The sequence below is a fragment of the Echeneis naucrates genome, chromosome 6 (assembly GCF_900963305.1).
Source record: "Echeneis naucrates chromosome 6, fEcheNa1.1, whole genome shotgun sequence".
NCBI classification, from domain to species: Eukaryota; Metazoa; Chordata; class Actinopteri; order Carangiformes; family Echeneidae; genus Echeneis; species Echeneis naucrates.
This window is the reverse complement of record NC_042516.1, coordinates 16698029-16717026: the sequence shown is the minus strand read 5'-3', so window position 1 is coordinate 16717026 and position 18998 is coordinate 16698029. Positions and strand designations below refer to the sequence as shown.

General features: G+C 42.5%; 1 protein-coding gene across 1 annotated transcript in view; it reads right to left on the bottom strand.

Annotated features, from left to right (window-relative positions):
• The window catches only part of ddr1 (discoidin domain receptor tyrosine kinase 1), a 33659-nt gene extending 15219 nt beyond the window's left edge, over positions 1-18440 (bottom strand). The window contains exons 1-5 of the mRNA XM_029503940.1: positions 18084-18440; positions 6302-6459; positions 3562-3664; positions 1036-1111; positions 656-808 (exon numbers count right to left, since the gene is read on the bottom strand). Coding sequence (XP_029359800.1) covers positions 656-808; positions 1036-1111; positions 3562-3664; positions 6302-6401 — 432 coding nt within the window. The 5' untranslated portion in view covers positions 6402-6459; positions 18084-18440. The remainder of the gene's footprint in view (positions 1-655; positions 809-1035; positions 1112-3561; positions 3665-6301; positions 6460-18083) is intronic.
• Positions 18441-18998: the final 558 nt, after the last annotated feature.

Sequence of the window (18998 nt, the reverse complement as noted above, 5' to 3'; positions counted from 1 at the left end):
CTCTTTATCTGCAGGGTTGAATAATCTCGCCTGAAGGCTCTGACTTTTTATTCAGACTGTGTCTTCAAAAACCTGTTAATCTTAGAAGGGCACAAACGAATTGACTGAACTTTCTCTATTATATACAAAGGTATCAAGATGGACAGATTTCAGACTTAGGGCTTCAGGAACAGTTTTTGTAGGAGCAGCCTTCATTCAAAGATTTGTATCAGCTTGCAGTTTCTGAGTATTTGTTATGCGATCTGAACTGTTTCCCTAAAACTTTGGGATGCAGTCCTGAAGCCCTATCGTGTAATAGAGGTAAAAAATAAATAGTGCGACTGAAGGAAAAGTTCTTCAGGCTTGCCTGATGTCAGAGAAAAAAATTATTAATTAAATGTTGCCTGACCCTAAACAATTTCACTTTGAAATTAATTATAATTCAAATCGATGAAGAGCAACCGTAAATTTAAAATAAGCAGCTGCAGGATAATGAGCTGTTTCCTATCAGTGATGGAGATTGCATTTAGTTTTTTCCGGTCAATTCCCTCAGAGGTCATTGAATAACCATAAAACTGTAATTATTCCTAATTTGTGTGCACACAGAAAGAGACAGCAGGCTCCAGCTCTGCTGTAAATAACTAATTCATAACAAAAAAAAATAAATCTTGCTTACTTCCTGGCCCCAGCGGTCCTTCCATGTGATCCATTTCACTCCATCTCGGGAGTAGCGGAGCCGATAACTGCGAGCAAACTCTTGCCCATGGCCATCAGCATGACGGCCCTGGGTACCAACCAGAGCCAAGAAGTGGAGTTTGTGGAGGTCAACCTACAGTCAACAGATAACAGAATATCAGAATAGGGGGACACTGGTAGCATTGTTTTGTCAAAAGATCCTACAAAAAGCCTCTTTACACGTTCCACATAGATTCATCTCATTAGATGCACATATAGTTAGTGAGCATTAGTTGCAGTTTTAAGGGTACGTAATTATCACAGTTGGAGTGAGAACTATTTACAACAAGAAACTTAATGAGCATAAACCAAGTATATGACCTGAAGGTACTCTGATCCACTGGGGAAAACAGCTCCAGCAGGACACCACGCTCCATCCCCTTCTCCAGTACTCAACCTGACGGAGACAGAGGCAGAGAAAGGGGGCTCGTCACAATCAATATCAAACTAAGGAAAACTATAATTTAAAAAAAAACAAACAAACATGAAAACACTGACTACATCAAAACCCACTGTGCTGTCAGCATGCAGAGGTACAACTGAGAATTCAGGACAAACTGTCCACCATACATACTGGATTTCACAGCAGCCAGACATTCACATGAGGTTTTTTGAAACAGTGAAGAAAAGAGACAAAGAAGCCTGGCTATTGCTAAAGGCACATCCTGAGGTGAGAGACAAAGGGAGAGGGAAACAACAGACAACACATTAAGAGCATGAAGAGAGTGAAAATGACTTGCTCTGTTGTTGAACTTTAGGGTCTTCACTCTCCTCAGGCCTGCTATGACCACACACATGCACCACTAAAAGATTTTCTCTTAATGTGACCTTTTTCAATCCGTTCTGAGAAGAAAAGTACATACTACCATTACATAATGGCCACACAAAGACCACAAACTTGGCTGCTTGTGCAAGTGTTATGCTGGATAGACTTTGGAGCAGATGCCAGGCCACAACCCTGCTCTGACCACTGTGGGGCTTCTCTCAAAATGAAAGCTGCAGCTCAGAGCGCCAAAACAAATCTCTATATCAACTCAGTCACGCTGACAGTGGAGCTAATATTTCAATCCATTCTGTTCTCCAGTTGATGGATGAGCTCATGCAACCGGAAACTGTCAGATGATCTCAACACATCAGAGCGCCACAGAGCGTCCTGTGAAGAAGAGAGGTGGTAGGATGAGAGGTTGAGCAGGGAGAAATGAGGAATGTGGGCAGCGTTCAGTCCAATGCTCACCAGCTGGCGGGATTTATATTACAGCAAATTGCTCTGCCAAGTCATTTTTGTTATTTTTTTACTATTTCTTTCTCACCTTGTCTTTAGCTTCCTAACTAAACTCCAGTCAACAATGAATTTCTCTCTCCTGTTTCTCAGTTCTCTCATTTCCTCCGTCTTTCCACCGCTGCCTCACACCAACAGAGACACATCATTGCCCACTGACTAATAACTGCCATGAACTAAAATAATACCTACCAAATCCCTGTCCCTCAATTCCTCCCTTAACACAACTCCCTCCCCAAAACCCTCAAATTAATTTCTCTTCAACTGTCAGCACCTCCACTGTAATCCACCTCTCACTTGTCTTCTTTTTTTTTTTTTCTGTTCACTGCTTTCTGCGTTTTCTCGCTCGTCTCCCTGGTGTATCTTTAAAAGAGCTCGAGCTAATAATCATTTCCACATGAATGGACACTCAGCCAGAAGAATCAGCCAAAAAGACCAATGGAGACAAATGAACACACACACACACACAGACTAATACCCATGGCTGCACCATGTTTTGTCTCATGACTGACCTCCCTGCCAGACAGACAAGGTGGTAATATAATTACCCAGTGGGTTTTAGAATGACACACACTATCATATTCTAACATAATTTAATAGACCTCTGACAATATGCTTTAGTATTTGCCAACACGCCAAAGAAGGCAGACAAACACATTTGTCTACTGTGACATGTGTATGAGCACAAGAATATCTTATTCCTGTAAAAGTAAGAGGAATACAAGAGCAGCTCTTGTAAAGGTCACAGCTACTTAATGTTTAGTCAATGTGACACCGTGACCCTCAGTATTTTACTGCCAACAGTGACAATACAAACTACTAATTAATCAAACTAAATTACACTTTATTCATCATATCAACTACTGAACCATTCTGAGATGCGGGAATAGATTCAGAGGTTTGGGACCAGGTGATTAAATATGCTACACAGCATCCAATCATCCCATTCAGTGCAGCGACTCAAACTTATGATTATGTTTGCTTTGTTACATTGATGGAAATAGAGATGGTAAGCCACACTGACAAACATGGTCATGCATGTTTAAACCAATTTACAACCAATCATACACTTTGGATGTTTCATTTTTGCGTTTTGTTGTTTCAGAAATTAGAAAAATGTCATGTATGCCAATGCATTATCTCACAACAACAAACCGGCGTCTGTCAGGATAAAATGTATAATATTTAGAGAAAATGTATCTGCCTTTAAGGCACACATCCAAATACGGTCAGCAAAACTTAAGACGATGCTGCTCCTGTCCATTAAATGAAATATAATCTCAGCAAAACTGCAGTCGCTGCAATTCTTCAATTTCCAGAGTAACACAACAACAAAAATCTAGCAATTAATCACAAGCTCAACGCTGCACACCTGCAGTGGTGATGTACAGTGGGGGTCATTACAGCTGCAACTGAGTGAACAGGCAAACCCTGCTCAACAGCAACGTGTTAGGTTGGTCTATGTAGAATATCAGCACAGACAAAGCTGCTTAATTAAAGTGAAAAAAGTTGCATAACCAGTTAATTTCAAATCTAACACACACACACACACACACACACTTTCCTACCGTCCATGTTTGGCTTCAGTAGAGTCTGACCAGGCACTTGAGGCAGTGATGTCAGAGTCTGGGATGGTGCCATCCTCCATCCCCAGGGCGTAACGGCACTGAGCTGTAGAGGAAGAATTGAGGGGAAGGGAGAGGTACAGATGTTGGAGAAAGGCATGAGTAACAGTCTCATTTATGTGGAGCGTTGTCCAGGAGAAATGTTATATTTCCATTACAGCGTCAGCGCCCATCATTGGTCATGGAGCATTATGTTAGTATGTCATCTGTGTGAAAACCTCCGGACTTCACGCTTCATAAACACAGAGATACAAAGAAGAGCGAGAAAATGTCCAATTCCTACAAGAATTATTTCCACAATAATTTGGACAAAATCTTTCATTTCAGGGTTCATTTATCATGTTTGACTAATTATCAGTGTTTTGCATAATTTATTCCAGTAAGTCCTCTTAAAAGTGATCGAACACAATCATTAACAATCGTATGGATCCTAATTGGCCCAGTGAGACACTATGAACTCCACTCATGTTACACCTCCTGTTTCTTTTATCCTTTTTTCACTCCATCTTCCTCCCCATCCTACACAACGCCACCTCCTCGGGGCTCCAGCGACTGTGCACAGCCCCTGTAACAGTTACCAACGCTTGGGGATTTGTAGGACGGAACAATAGAGGAAAAGAAACTGAGGGCAAACTGAAGAATGCAGACAGGTCTCGAATATCTGTGCTGACTTTGCTCCAGCGGCAGTATTATCAAATGATCCAGATAGCATCGTCCCAGGAAGGCATTACGAGGTGGGTGGGGGGGCTGAGGGAGGGGGCTGGGGAGGGGGCTGGGGAGTGATAAAGCGGAAAGGGGTACTGTCAGTGATATGGACGGAAAGCTGAGGGTGACAGAAAAAGGCGGGGGTGGAGTGGGCGTCTAACTCACTTTCTGTCATTGAGTCAGCGGACAGGAATGTCAGGCTGGATGACAAACCCTAAAAATTTCAGCGGGTGCAGCAAACGCGCGCGCACACACACACACACTCAGTTCACACATTGACACAGTTCATCCATACCCTGCAGACACGAGTCCTTTTCATTACACCATCATCGTCAACACACACTGCCAGTCAACACTACCACCTGCAATTTCCCTGCTTTCCTCCCTCTTAGTGTCCTCTGCTTTCACCTTCTGTTTTTATTATTTTTCACAAAACTTCAGCCTACACATAAAATCATTCTGTTCACTCGATCAAACTGGTTTGACTTTTTCAACAAGACCAAATTTGTAGGTGTCTTTGTTTGAATGTGTTGTCTTTCAGTGTCGATCTTTCTCCAGCTGTTTCTCTGGCATTGATCTAGCTATATATCTCAGATTCATTTTGTGAAGAAACAAACAGTCAACACTTCACCTTATCATTCAGACAATTACTCCACAACATTTTGTGTTCACGCTGCAACAAACAGCCATGTCCATTATTTATTAATGTGGCAATTATTGGTTTTTTTAATTAAACCCTTGATCACTTGGTAATAACATTTTAAAAAATTATACGAAGAAGAAAGAATCACTCTCAGCCAAACTTTTATCTTCAAATCACTTGTTTTGTTCAACCAACAGCGACAAAACTTTAACTATTAATTTAGCATCACATTATATGGATAATAAGGAAATATAATATAATATAATATATAAGGAAAGTGGCAAATGCTAAAATCTAAAAAATTTGGCACTTTTGCAAAAATAAAGAGGCCGTCTATAGTCCCACAAGAAGCGCTGGGCACAACAGCAATGCTAACATGCAAATGTATACCATTTACTGTGTTCATCATTGTAGTTAAGGGTATTGGCATGCTGGACTTTGGTAAGTAACATTAAACACAAATACACTTGACCTTGATGAGCATGATGTTTGGTCACCATTGGACTAATGGAAATGTTGACTGCATAAGAGAAAAAACATATTATAATTCATCTCAACACAACAAATCTTACAGCTATCGATCCAACACTTATTGATATTTCAGTCAGGACCAGAGTGGAGGACCAACATATATACAATATTAACATTGGGGCAGTATGAGGATAACACAATAGCATTATAGTTGGTGATACATTTTTTTTTCAGTCAACTAATTGTTTTAACTGTTGCGTCAAGCTCAAAAAAGTCTTTTTTGCTCAGTTTTACATTTTGGTTTTGATGTAATCAGACTTTAAACAACAGCCATCAACAGCTGTAGTCTCCCTCGTAGTTCAGCTGCTGTGGACAGGAGGTTGGTTGACTGCACTGTCTCTCTTCTGGTTGTACCTTGTTGGCTCACATTAACTGGCCCCTCATGCTTTGCCTTTCCCCGACATTTTGATTGACACTTTCATGAGCTGCCTGCATATTAGCAATCCTGACGAGCGCAGAGCAGGGAGGGGGAGGGGGGTGACTGCCCAGCTATCTCCTTCTCCTATTACACACAACTGGCTGGCAGACAGGGAGGGGACACAGGATAGCCTGTTGATAGCGCAAGGAGAATGAGCCTTACTGATCTGAGAATGTGAGGAGAATGTCGGAGCAATGGGAGAGACGATTGTTGTGCTGGCGGACAGGAGAAACCTGGTAAGATGTCTGAGAGTGTGGCAGTAAAAAACTACTTTGAAATGTAACAAGCTGTTTCAGACATGCCAGTTTTTTGAGGGGAAAAACAACAAATACAAAAACACTATTTATATATCACAATTTGGATGTTCTCTTTACATGACATCCTACCTGGGTTAAAGTGCCACTCGTGTTCTTCTGAGGAAAACACCACTGCCATCAGGACTGCGAGCACAGTGGCATGAAACAGCCGCACGGAAGGGAGGGCCATGACAGCAGCAACACACTTGGTTACCTGTCCGGAGACGCACTGATGACCACAGGCATACCTGTCACAGAAAAAAAAAAAATATTTAGGTCTGGATTCACTCGAGGTTTTTTGTCTGTGCCTGTTGAAACTGAGCCACCAACGTGAACAAAATACAAATTGTTTCATTTTGTCATATTAAAAGGTTCACTCACAGATGTGCTGCCTGTGCTTGCTGAGCTCATACTATCACAGCTCCATCAATAACACCACTCTCAATCAAAATCCTCTTGGTCTAAGGCATGTAGCATGCGTCCATCATTTGTTTCTCACCACTTTGTTTGCCAAGCACAGGCTTGACCCCACAGGAGAAAGAAAAAGGACTTAAAGGCTGCACACACTGGCAGATTTGCTTTTGTCCCTGGCAGCCAAATGCTCTGATAAAATAATACTTTGCTGCGTTTAGAGAGGGTACAAAGCTTGGGAATTGAAGATGGTATAATTAGCCGACCTCATTTACTCCCAGATAATTTTGTTCCTTCTGTATTTGAAATACCAATCATTTCTCCAAATTACTGATTTCAAACCTACTTTTCCTTAATGGGGCAAAGCATATTTGGAGCACCTAATTTGAGACGCTTGTTTAGAATAAATAACAAACTGATGAAAGTAAGATTAGAGAAATGAAAACCAATGAGTGCCAAAGAACAGAAGGACAGATGTCAAAGTATTTTGAGTTAATGGGGACACAAACATGGTCTTCGCTCATGGAACCAAAAGTAAACGACTTACTTGTAGCATCATATCAGGGGCATTTTATGTTGATGAGCTCTGAAAGATAAAGCCTGCCAAAACACCCACACCCCTATTCCATACGCCATAATGAATCCAATGCAGTGTAATGCAACATCGCTGCACTAAATCCTACAACCCAAAGTGATGACTTTTTGTTAAAACTGTTTTAGTGAGGTATTCGTATTATTTACTGAAATCCGGGGTTGATGATGCGTTTCAGCTGTGTTGTGATGTAGTGTGAAGCGTTTCTAATATTAGTTTAGACACATTACAGCCTCCAAATTGACCCTACAAATGAATCACCATTTCAGCAAAACGTGAACATTATAGCTTTAATGAAGCTGCAATTTACTGCAGGCCTCTGTTGTTGTTCTCATTTGTTTTATAATACCATAAAGCATTTACATAATGAACTGGTAGAGTTTGAAGTATTTGTGACACTGAACCCAATTGTTCTCCTTAAAAAATAATTTGTGCTTTTTGCCAGACAATACCAGCTTCATTTTACTAAATAAGTGAATTATGCAGTAAAAAATGCTCATTTCATATCTCTGTCCCTGGTGGATATTTTAATTCTGAACCTGTCTGAAGAAAACTTCCAGTAGTGGAGCAAGATGAAGAAGGAAACCTCTTGATAAATAGAAGACTGAAGTGGGACTGACAGCTGAGACACGCAAAGGGGCCAGGCCGCCTTCCCTGTGGACCCTTTTGTGTTTCAGATTCATCTCTGACTTGACTGCGACAGGCCAACAGCTGACACACAGCTGTAGTGACAGAAGATCGGAGGGGTTGGGAGGGTCATCTCAGAAGGTGGGAGCGAGAATGTATGGAAACAGAGCGGATCTTAGAGTTGGTCAGGCACAAAAGGGCAGAGACGAAGGAACAAGACCAGTGATGACATGGATACATGTGCGTGTAAGGAAGGGGGGTACGTATGGCCACACAGTGTGTATGTAGAGATCCAGGGAGTGCATGAGGCATCGCAGGCCAGTGCAGCTGTCCTGGATGGGAGACACAATGCAACCAATCTGTGGTGCATGTGTTCCAAGAGGGAAGAGAAACACAGAGAGAAAGAGAAGTTGGTAGCATTTTTTTCAACGCAGAAGAGCAAAGTTTTCTGAATGAGTAAGTATGTGTTCAAGTATGCCAGATGACAAAATGGGGAAATATGGGGCTTCATGGATCGAGCTGCGTATGCACAATCAGAGCTGAGAATCTGATGTCTGTGACCACAACTCTAAAGCAATCACCATAACAACCATCACAATGTCAACAAACATTATCCTCAAGTACGTTTCATCGTTGTTTTTCAATGAGGGGGAAAAGGGGAACTAACATTAACCAACACACCACAGAAAGGCATTAAAACGTTGGGGAAAAAAAAAAAAAAACAGACAAATGTTTCGGTGAGCTACAAATCCTAACCCGAACCCTCTGGCTTTTGAGAACATTGTTGGTGGAAAAGTCAAGTGTTGTTGAACAGCTGTGGTTGGTGCTCATAGAGAGAGAGAAGGGCCTGCTGCGTTCAAGGCAGCACAACGTGTAGCTCAATCTACTGCCTCACATTTTGTCTCAGCTAATCCACGAGCAGGAATAATGAATACTTATGAGCAGCTGCTGTTTCTGTCCCACAGAATCAAACACAATTGACAAGAGAGGCGAGAGCACAGAGACAGAAAAAGTTTTTAGTTAGCAGCCATTGCATCATCAGAGATAGCTTGCCAGGGTCTCTATAATTAGATTGCTGCAGTTAAAAAAAGACAAGACTGCCATGGCACTGGTTAGTGTCTTTTCTCGAGACGTTCTCGTGTTGGAAAACAAATATTAGCACTGTTTGTTCTTTCCAGTTGTATAATGAATTTAAGTATCGTGACCAAAAAGATTGCTCAGGTGGTTTTGCAGATTTTATCTCATTTACCAAAACAGTATGCTTGTATCATTGTAGACCTTCTTCCAAAGCACATCCTAAGTGAAAGTTTCCTCAATTCCAGGCGAACATTAGTTTCAATCTATCTGTGCCGTATAAAAATCGTCATGCAGAAGCTTGGGACTTAGGAGTGGTAATCAATCACAGTCAGTACGAAGTCTTTTTTCCCCCCAGTCAGTTACATTATCAACACCCGAGACGAAACATAGCTGTTGAGCAGCATCCTTGCAGTGACCATGTTTACTCTTTATTCCAGTTTTACCTCAGCAAACAAACCATCTGAATACATAAATTCTTAGATGCCAGTTTACAAAGGAAATGCTGCTGAATTATCATTAGTGAGGGTGAATACAGGCTTTTCTTTCATCTGCTTGTATATTAATATCTACAATTTTGTTTACAGCCATTTCAGCTGGTCTATGAGGGTGTATTCAGGGCTACGGCAGCTAAATGCCAACATAGACACTGATGTTTAATGAAAAGGATGTTAAGATGGCATGAAGCATTTTTCCTCCATAATAGTAAAAAAAAGCAGTGAATCTAAAGCACTACTGACAGTATTCAGTCATAAACTAAAGTTCTGGTGAGTGAAAGGTTTGAAGACGGGTAACAAGAACTGCTGGGCCACATTTCATGATACTTCATCCTCAAGCGGTGCTACAGGAAAGTCTGAACATTACCATAGTCATTACGGTTCATCCTCTGGGAAGCAGGAATGTCTGATATTTAATGGCAACGCAGTAGTCATTGAACTATGTCTGAGTGGATAATGAGCGATGTCGCTGACATAGTTAAAAACAGTCCTTGTTGTCACTGGCATTACTTGATGTTGATAGACTTTCTAAAACTGAGTTGTTTTCTTAGAGCTTGTTCATACGCAGACCACGTGTGAAGTCTTCAATCACAGCCGGACAGAGTAACACATTGGCTCAGTTAGGTGTCTGACTAATGGCCGCCGGGGGAGACAAGGGTAGCGAGTCTTTTGTTTTAGATTTCCATTTGTGTGTCAGATAGTTGGTGAGGTCGCACACACCACACGGCTATCCTGAAGGTACAAAAGTGCAAATTAATCTTCAATCTTCACAACACCTTGAAAGGTGAGAAGCAAGGTCCTTAGATGGCTCTTGTCCAAACAAGCTTGTGTGACTCAGAGATAATGAGTGAAGAGCTTATCCCTGCAGGGCCCTGGTTTCCTTGTTTTTGCTAAAGACCCACTCCAAGGGCAGGCATGAGTTTGCCGCCTGAACAAATCTGTTGAGGGGATTCCTTTTTTTCCCCCCATCTTGAAAGAATTGCTTTCAGCTTACTTTGGTTAAATAATAAAATATGACTAATATTTTCCTTTCTGTAAGCAAGAAAACAACAAAACAACTCTCCCTTAGCTAGGAAAGACATAAACTGAGATCTATGAGACAGACTGTAGATGGAAAATAGAGGACACTTCTAATAATACCTACAGTAACTGTTTGGCATAGTGCCTTTCTGTCAGTTACAGTGTTAGTCATAGACTGGCCATCAGGTTGTTCAGCCGTGTGTAACAATATTCATCCATGCGAGGAAGCACTAGTCACAACTGTGGAATCTGATTTTAGTGAATTTTACCGCAGTTCGAGGAAGCAGGAGAAAAGGACGAGTGAGTCACTTAAACAAGGCAATGCGAGCTGATGAAGAGGACAGCAACACTGACCAAGTCAGAAAAACAAATTAAACAGCAGCAACAAGGAAAAGAGAAAGTGCAGCACCTAACTGACGAATGCTTTTGGGATGTGGCGAGTCATAATGCAAAGAAGCAATGTAAGGGTATTATAAAGTAGAAACACGTGTCCAGGAATACTTTGCTTGTGCCTAATGTTGAATGACTCATTATGACAACTCAGCTTCCACAAAAATACCCAAATCGAAAGACGGTTTCCTGGTGGCACAAACACATCAGAGCAGTGTCATAATTCAGTGTTTGTGTGACAATACAGCATTCAAAATATATAATTCACAAGCCATAACACCAGTGTTAGTCTATCAGAGAGACCAGGTTAAAACATTTTTTATGCAGCTTGTATAATGGTAGCTAGGGCCATGGTTGGGCTTATGAGCATGCAGCCGTATAAAACTGAAATCAATCATAACCTAACAGTGAAACTTCCATCTCTTACGCTTTCACAGCCTACTTTACTTCCAGAGGCAGGTCCACTCAGCTTCTCAATCCATAACAGTTGAAACATTGCTCAGCATGTCTGCGTGGTGGACAGAGACAAATGGTTACTGATTACAACAAGTTGGTCTGGCAGGTGAAGAATGCCTTCATCAACGGCGGCCACACAAGTCTATTTGTAAGTATAAGGACGAAGGATAATGTTTGTTGCCAGACACACAATTTATTTTGCTTTCTTGGTTTTTTGTTGGCTGTTGGCTGAGGAGTCATGAAACACTGCCAAAATTCAAAGATTTATACTCTCTGATGGAGGTGGGCAGTTTTTTTGTGCCTTTGGCCAGATGTAAGGAGGATGTATCGGTGGCATTGAAAATGCTTGTTCAATGGTTCCTAGCAGGGTTTAAAAGCTATAAACCTGCCCAAAATATAAACGGATATTATCACAGACCTATCAGGATCAGCTTATACTGGTTACTGAGAATTATTCTAATGACAAGAAACTGCAGTGCATGAATGCAAAAGAGGTTTTTAGAGATTGTCTCCATTATGAGCAAAGACAAAGTAAAAGAACCTGTTTCAAAGATAAAATGGCCCTGCTTTTAGAAAAAATTAATTGGATTGTGTCCTTATCAGATTCTTTAAAAATTAGTATCAGCCCAAAAAGCAGTAAGGGTTTTGCTCGATTCTTGGTACTTCCTTATTAACAGCTTTCAACATGCTCAATGTTACAAATGACACAACACCACATGAAAACATCTGCCTCCTGCCTTCACAGAATGGGTCTGGGTGTCTAATTTGTTTTCAAGACAACACAGTTTATCCAGACTCTCTTCAACAGCCAGCACCACAACACCTCTGTCCTCTGACAGCGATGCCCTCCTATGTTTCCCGATCATGTCACTATTTGACAGCTGATTTTCCCAACCTTTGTTCCAATTAAAATCTTTAAATTAAAAGATTGCATTGGCAGGTTTGTCTTCTGTCAAAGAGAACTAGAGAGCTATACATTAAAAACAAAGATGCAACTACACAGACTCTCACTTTGTTTATGTTGTTACAAGCCTGTAACACAAAAACAATACTTAATCTGCAGTTTTGTTTTGTTTTTTTTTTTAATTAACGCTGTGTCATTGTGCTACAATATTATGGTATCTGCAGAAGCAATCAAAGGGAAATAAGCCTGAAGAGACACATAACGACAACAGCACCAACACACAAAGAAGAAGGGTGAATGTCTTTCCCATTTTGTGGGTGAATTCAAATGAAACAAAAGAAGATGTTCTGTCAAAGCTGAAATATGACTAAGAACTGAGAGAAAGGCAGCTACACCAAAAAGTGAAGGCCCAGTTGGCAACTCTGCCAATCAACATGATCTCAACATGTCGGCTGCCATGTGAATCAACCTAGTCCTCTCTCTGTTCATCCAAAGGAAAAACACTAGAGGAGAGCGAGTCTTAATTTCTTCAGAGGAATTGGTTTTGACTGACAGAAACTGGAACACTCTTTGGTTCTAAGGCCTTGAGCTTTATACGTGTCAGCACATGTCGTGAAATGGTTCTCTGCCTTTTTATCCCCTGTATATAATTCAACTGGAATGGGAAGAGTGTCATTTCACTTTCTGGTAAAAACTAATTTTAAAAGACATGTTTCTCCTACACTAAAGGTGAACCCGAGTTATCTGCTGCACCACTGCCGCAGGTTGCAGAATTATTTTTAGTTTGACCTCAGCTAAAGCGTGGGTGTAAAAATCAAAATGAGAATCTAGGGGTTATGTGGTAACATTAGTATGCTAATATGATAACATGGAGCCAGAGTGTTCTATGTGGCGCTCTGGTCCCAGTTTGACACTGAGGCTGTTTTAGGGCTGCACTGTGATTTGCAGCCAATTCCCCAAATTCAATTTGCACAGTCTCACTGCCACCTGTCAGAGAACAAGTGAGAGGCAGAGCGGAGGATGAGGTGAAAGGAGAAAGGAAAGGCATGTGACAGCACAGTGTTACTCTCACAATGGGCAGAGAGAAAACAGCAGCAGACAGACTGACCAGCAGAAGAATACCATGCTGGGGGAAAATTCTCTCTGATATTTGGATTAAGGGCCTCACAATGATAGAGCAAGCATTGGACAAAAGTGAGGAGGGTGAGAGTTATTCATCCAGTGAGCAGCTATTGAAACAGAGAGAAGGGGAAAGAGGGATGGAGGGAAGGAGGAGTGGCCTGAAGAGAAAGAGTACAGATCAGGTCAAACGGGAATGAGTTCAGCAGGACTCAGCATTTTGAGTCAAAGTGAGAAAAAGTCTGGCCTAACACCACCCTTCAACAGATGCTCATTTCTAATGAATGACAGCTGAGCACAGAGAAAATCTTTTCAGATTTCTTTTAACTGCATGAGCTTTAGCTACTGCAGCAGGCAAACAAAACAATATCACAAATCACTAACAAAAAAAAAGAGGCAAATTATTTTGTGCAATATAAAAATTCTGGGCTTTGCTCAAACCGCAGTCACACACACATACACACGATTCTTCCCTGCTAAAAGCCTCTGGCACAGGCTGGTACCTCTAGCACATTTGTAGTCCTCGTCCTCCCTCTCAACAGAAAAAAGCCTCCTGAAAAGAGCTAAATTACGCATCACACAACTGTTCCATAATGCTAATGTGCGCCTCTAAACCCCTTTGAGGCAAAGACGGACAGATCCGCCCCACTCAGAGTGGATGCCGTTAAAACTCAAATTCATCACATGAACAGAAGACATAATAAAGAAGAAGGTAACCTTTGATGTTGAACACAATTTTCTTCCATGTTCCAAGGTTTCTAAAGCACTGGAGTTGCTAGAAGCTATTAGTAATGATTAGTGGATGTACTGAGGCCACAAGAGGCACGGTGTGTGCTGGCAACTTGGGCAAAAACGCCACCACAGTGTGAGGACTTGAGCGGAGATGAAAAAAAAAAAAAAAAAAACTGGAGGAAGAAGGAGCACACACTGACTTTCAGGTTTGTGAGTTGCCGTTTTTCATTGGGGTTGCCTTCTTTTACCAGAAGCCATAACTTCAACTGCCAGTTGTTGGTGAGACATATGAATGATTCACGCTTGGTTTCAGCATTAGCACCCAAGCATTGTCTTTTCCTAAACAGTTCATTAACTTAACCCAGCATCATATGAGTTCAAAGGAGAACCTCACATATTCTACTGTTAAGTCTGCTTACTGTTCACGGGGAAAAGGTGTGTGCAGCCTTTCACGTCTCCAGAGGGAGTCACAGTCAAAATCTGATGAGCTGGAGACCATGTTGGCTGAAGAGTTTGAAAATAAAAATCTGGGAGATGTGCAGTTACAGAGAAGTGACCTTATCAGACGTCTGTAGCTACCTCATCACCTTTGCTTAACACAGCAGCTCCAGGCTGCATTGCATTGCAGTGCTTGGTTACATGGTGGGTAATGAAGCCCTCGGGTTTTGACAAGAAAGAAAAAAGCATGATATAAAGTCAGTATCTCTATGGGTGTTGCTTGAATTTTCAATCAGCATCTGACAGCCTCTGCAAAGCTAAATGAGAGTATTCATCTTTTAACTGATGTATTTCATTATTTCATTTAGCATAAAACACTCATAGCTGTTGAGAAATTGAGAATAGAAATGGGAATAGATTAGGGGGGTACTGTTTGTCATCATCTACATTTTTTCTACTTTCTTCCCCCTCATAAAAAAACTGCTTTGCCACATACTAATGAGATGAATTACGTCACATACAGATTAGCGCCTCAAAAATAGGCCGCCTTTAATTTTGGGACATATCCAGAAATATTTAAGCTGATTTCTTAGGTAAAATGGAGCATGACACCAAGGTCTGAGATACCTTGATAAGATACTGTGGCAAATTCTTTGAAGCAGCCAAGGCATCACCCCAGTCTGCTTGCATCTACACAACAACATTGCTATCTATGCAGGGCAACCATGACTGGGAAGAGCAAACAGATAAATGAGAACGCTAACAGCAACGAGATGAGAAGGCATGCAGAGGACGAGCAGAAGAGGGAGGGATGAGAATAAATGGAACTTCCGAGTGTTGCTTCAAAGGGAACGAGAAGATAAGAGGATGAAGAAAGGGAATTTGTGCTTCATGTTAAATGTAAAGAGAGAGAGGGACAGATCGCCAGAATGATCAATTAAGGGATCAAAAGGTAAGCCGGATGTAAACTGGGTGGGATGGAGAGACAGTGAATGAATGCTGACTAGAGGGGTGGAGATGGCTGATCTGAGAGAAGGTGGGACTTTGGAGATTCATAGAGAGGAAATCAAATTTAGAATCACAAATTCACTGACAGCGAAAACCTAAGAACACCCTGGATCCTGCTTTGAAGTGTCACCACCCATTACACAAAGAATTTGTTACCCTGACAGTCACGTCAGGCTCATTCTGCACGTGACCACACATACAGCAAATGCAATTGAAAAGTCCAGCTGTCTAGACTTGAGGGGAAATTGGTTTAGAAAAACAGGGTAGAGAGAGGTGTCCTGCTCTCAATTGGTTTTATTTCCGATTGGAAGAGAACGGAAGAGAAGGGAAACAAGTATCTGTGCCATGTCTTTGGACTTAAATGAATTCCTCTGGCCTTGAGGTTCCTGCTCAGTCTGTTGGGAGCCAATTACAAGCAAACACAGAATTTAGAGGAGTTGCAGCCTAACACAATCACTGTAAGGAAAGTCACATAAGAAAACTGTTTCCTAGATTGAAGATCCCAAGCATGATCATTGTGGTTAACTGGCCATATTATTCACATTGTTACCAGGACCACTTGGCCAAGCATGCAATTCAGCCAGTGTGCAGGATTTGCTTTTGGAGTTTGTATTTTTATTCACCTGCTAAAAGTCTTTTCAGAATATTTAACAACCGGAAACATGAAGACAAAGCTCAGTCTCCCACCAAAACAATGAGCCACGTAACCAACAAGGGACTGAGGTCAATGATCAACTAGCCTGTACGAACCAGCCCTCCTCCTGCAGACACCAAATCCCACTTGTGTGTGTAGCTTGTGTGTTTTCATACCACAAAACCTCACTTCATTTTTCTTCTTATTTTGCACATAAGAAATTGCTTTCCAATAGTCTCGTAGCTGATTCTTCCAATCTCTAAAGCCGGAAACAAAACAAATAGCAGCTATTTCGCTCTCAGACAAATGACTTTGCCCTATGCTTACTTCTCCATAAATCATATTATGCAATTAGTGCCATCTTCTTCCTCCTAAAACTCATGATAAAGACAAATAATGGTGTAATGTGTGTGTGTGTGTGTGTGTGTGTGGAGGGGGGGTAGTTTCCAAGGGTGTGCATTCAAAATTATACTCATATAATTGGTCTATCATTTCATATAATCTGTGTCTCCTCGGCTGGACTGTACAGCTGATGAAAAAAGCAGCTTTGGAAGGCCGATGGCTCTCGAGGGATGCTCTGGGGGAACTAGCCAGATGCCCATTAGACAGGGATCTAGCAGGCCAGAGCTTTCGGTGACGGACCGTATACCAACACTAATTGCCCCCCTTTTATGCTTTTGCTGCAAGAAAAACTCTACCTTATATTGCCTCTATATCTTTTCTCAAAGGACACGCTGAGCCACGCCAGCCATTCTCCCAACAGTCAGTGCTACACCATCTAGACTCGGTGCTCAGTCTCCAGGCAAGCCGACTGCCCACATGTACGATTTCCATGTGGAGGGAGAGGTGACTGCTGTCTGCGCTGCACTCCCACTGAAGCCCACTGCACGCCTACGTCAGGCCACCTCTGCCTCCCTGCAAGCACAGACACATGCACAAACACACTGGGAAGAGCTGCTGACAGAAACACCTGCAATCACACCCACATTGTCATCTTTCTACTGCTGTCTGTTTCGGCCTTACACACACAAAAGAAAAAAAAACAGACATGAGGCTGATATATGTAGTTTTGGAATATAACTTTCCTACGCTTGAAAAAGATGGGGAATCATATCTTACTCCACATGGCTGATTTTCTCTCTCTGCCTCTTTCTTCTCGCTCACAATAGGAAAACATCTATATCCTGCTCAAAGCCCGAACCTACTGGCGAGCTCATCTCTATAGAGTGAGACATTTTCCCCTCGGGGGCCAAGTTGCCTTTTGTTGATTTCAGGTTTGGTTCGGGTAACCAACTCACTCCCCAGAGAGCCATCACCTCATGTTAAAGCCAGAGGTGAGTGAAACCGGAGCTGATGGTCTCAGCAGAGGTCACCTGTGTTGCTGTGAGGTCTCAGGGTTGCTGATAAGCATGATGGCCACCACCTGGATGTGTGGAAGCCATCCATCAGGGCTGCTGCAGCTTTAGATCCGGGGACATGCCAAGAAGAATTACTTTAGTTTTAACTTGAGAATGAGTTTCACAGGTGACAGCTTCACCCAAACCCATGTCAGTCTGGAGTGAAGATGAGAAATGATGACGGGCTGGACCAGCTTATTAAACTCTATTTCTATTTTGACTAAGTCAATATAAACATGGGCTCTGAATCATCTCTGCTGCCAGGGACACAGAGGAGCCCAGCTTGCAATCAGACTCCACCATGATGTAGGCTGTCAGGATATGTCAGCTACGTAAACGCCGCAGTGTATCTGCCACACAAACGTGCAGGAGCCCCGGAGCGCAACGCTACACCTCCTGCGCTTCCCCACAGCCTGTGGCCGGAGTCCAGCGCTGCCGTGCCAGGCTCACACCGAGACTCCCAGACGCCAAACCACAGACGCACGGACAGACAGCTGGAAATACCCGGCGCGGTGATATTACTGGAGTAAAGTGTGCGGCAGAGGGACTGAGGGGAGTTGAACCAGCACTTACCTAAAAGACCCAGAGAGGAGCTCTTTGACAGCAGCCCACACTTTCAGGTTAAGTCTGCGCAGAGCAGAGTAAAAGAGTGTGTTTGGCCCCGAACAGCAGGCGTCCGGCGGATAATCCAAACGGAGCTCCGGAGCGCGCTGTCAAAACTCAGCAAACAACACAAACACTCCGCACCGGCTGCTCGATGGCAGACCTTAACTCCTGTCTGTAGGGAAAATTAGTTTGGCTTTAAAAACAAACCAAAAAAAAAAAATCTACTGAAAACTTTAGAAGGAGGGGGGAAAAAAATCAGACCGCCGTGCGGCTCCGGCCCCAGACAGATTGTGGACCCGGACCGTGCTGCTCCAGCCTCAGCCCGGACTCTGCAGCCCGGCCAGCAGGCGCCACCAGGTGCTCATTTGCATAACTGCACCGGCTGCGTCCAATCACAGCTCCGAGCAAGGTGCCTGATTGAATATCCCAACAGGGGCAACTTCCAATCAGAGCCTCCGGTGGGAGGGCGCTGTGGGCTGAACAGGGATGTTTGGGGGGAAAAGGGGAGTTTCTTTGTTACAGCAACACTGAGATCTGGGCCAGAAGATATCTGATCCAGCAGCGTGCACTGAGCTTTCACCTTCTTAACCCTTCACATGTAGGAAATGGTTGTTGATGTAAACCATACTCTTTCATAATACCAACTTTCTGAATAATCTGTCCTGCCGCTCAGCACTCAGATTGGGTCATTTAATGTAGAGACTCTGGCTCTAAAACTTTATTACAGAGCAGTGCTGGAGTAACTGTATACCATTACAGGCCCTGGGCTATAATGACTCACATTGAAAGGTTTGCAGTAAAACAGGAGCGTTGTTGATATGGGACTGCAGGGAAAGGCGAAAGTCACTGAGATGGGAGTTCGTGTCATAAAAAAAAAACCCC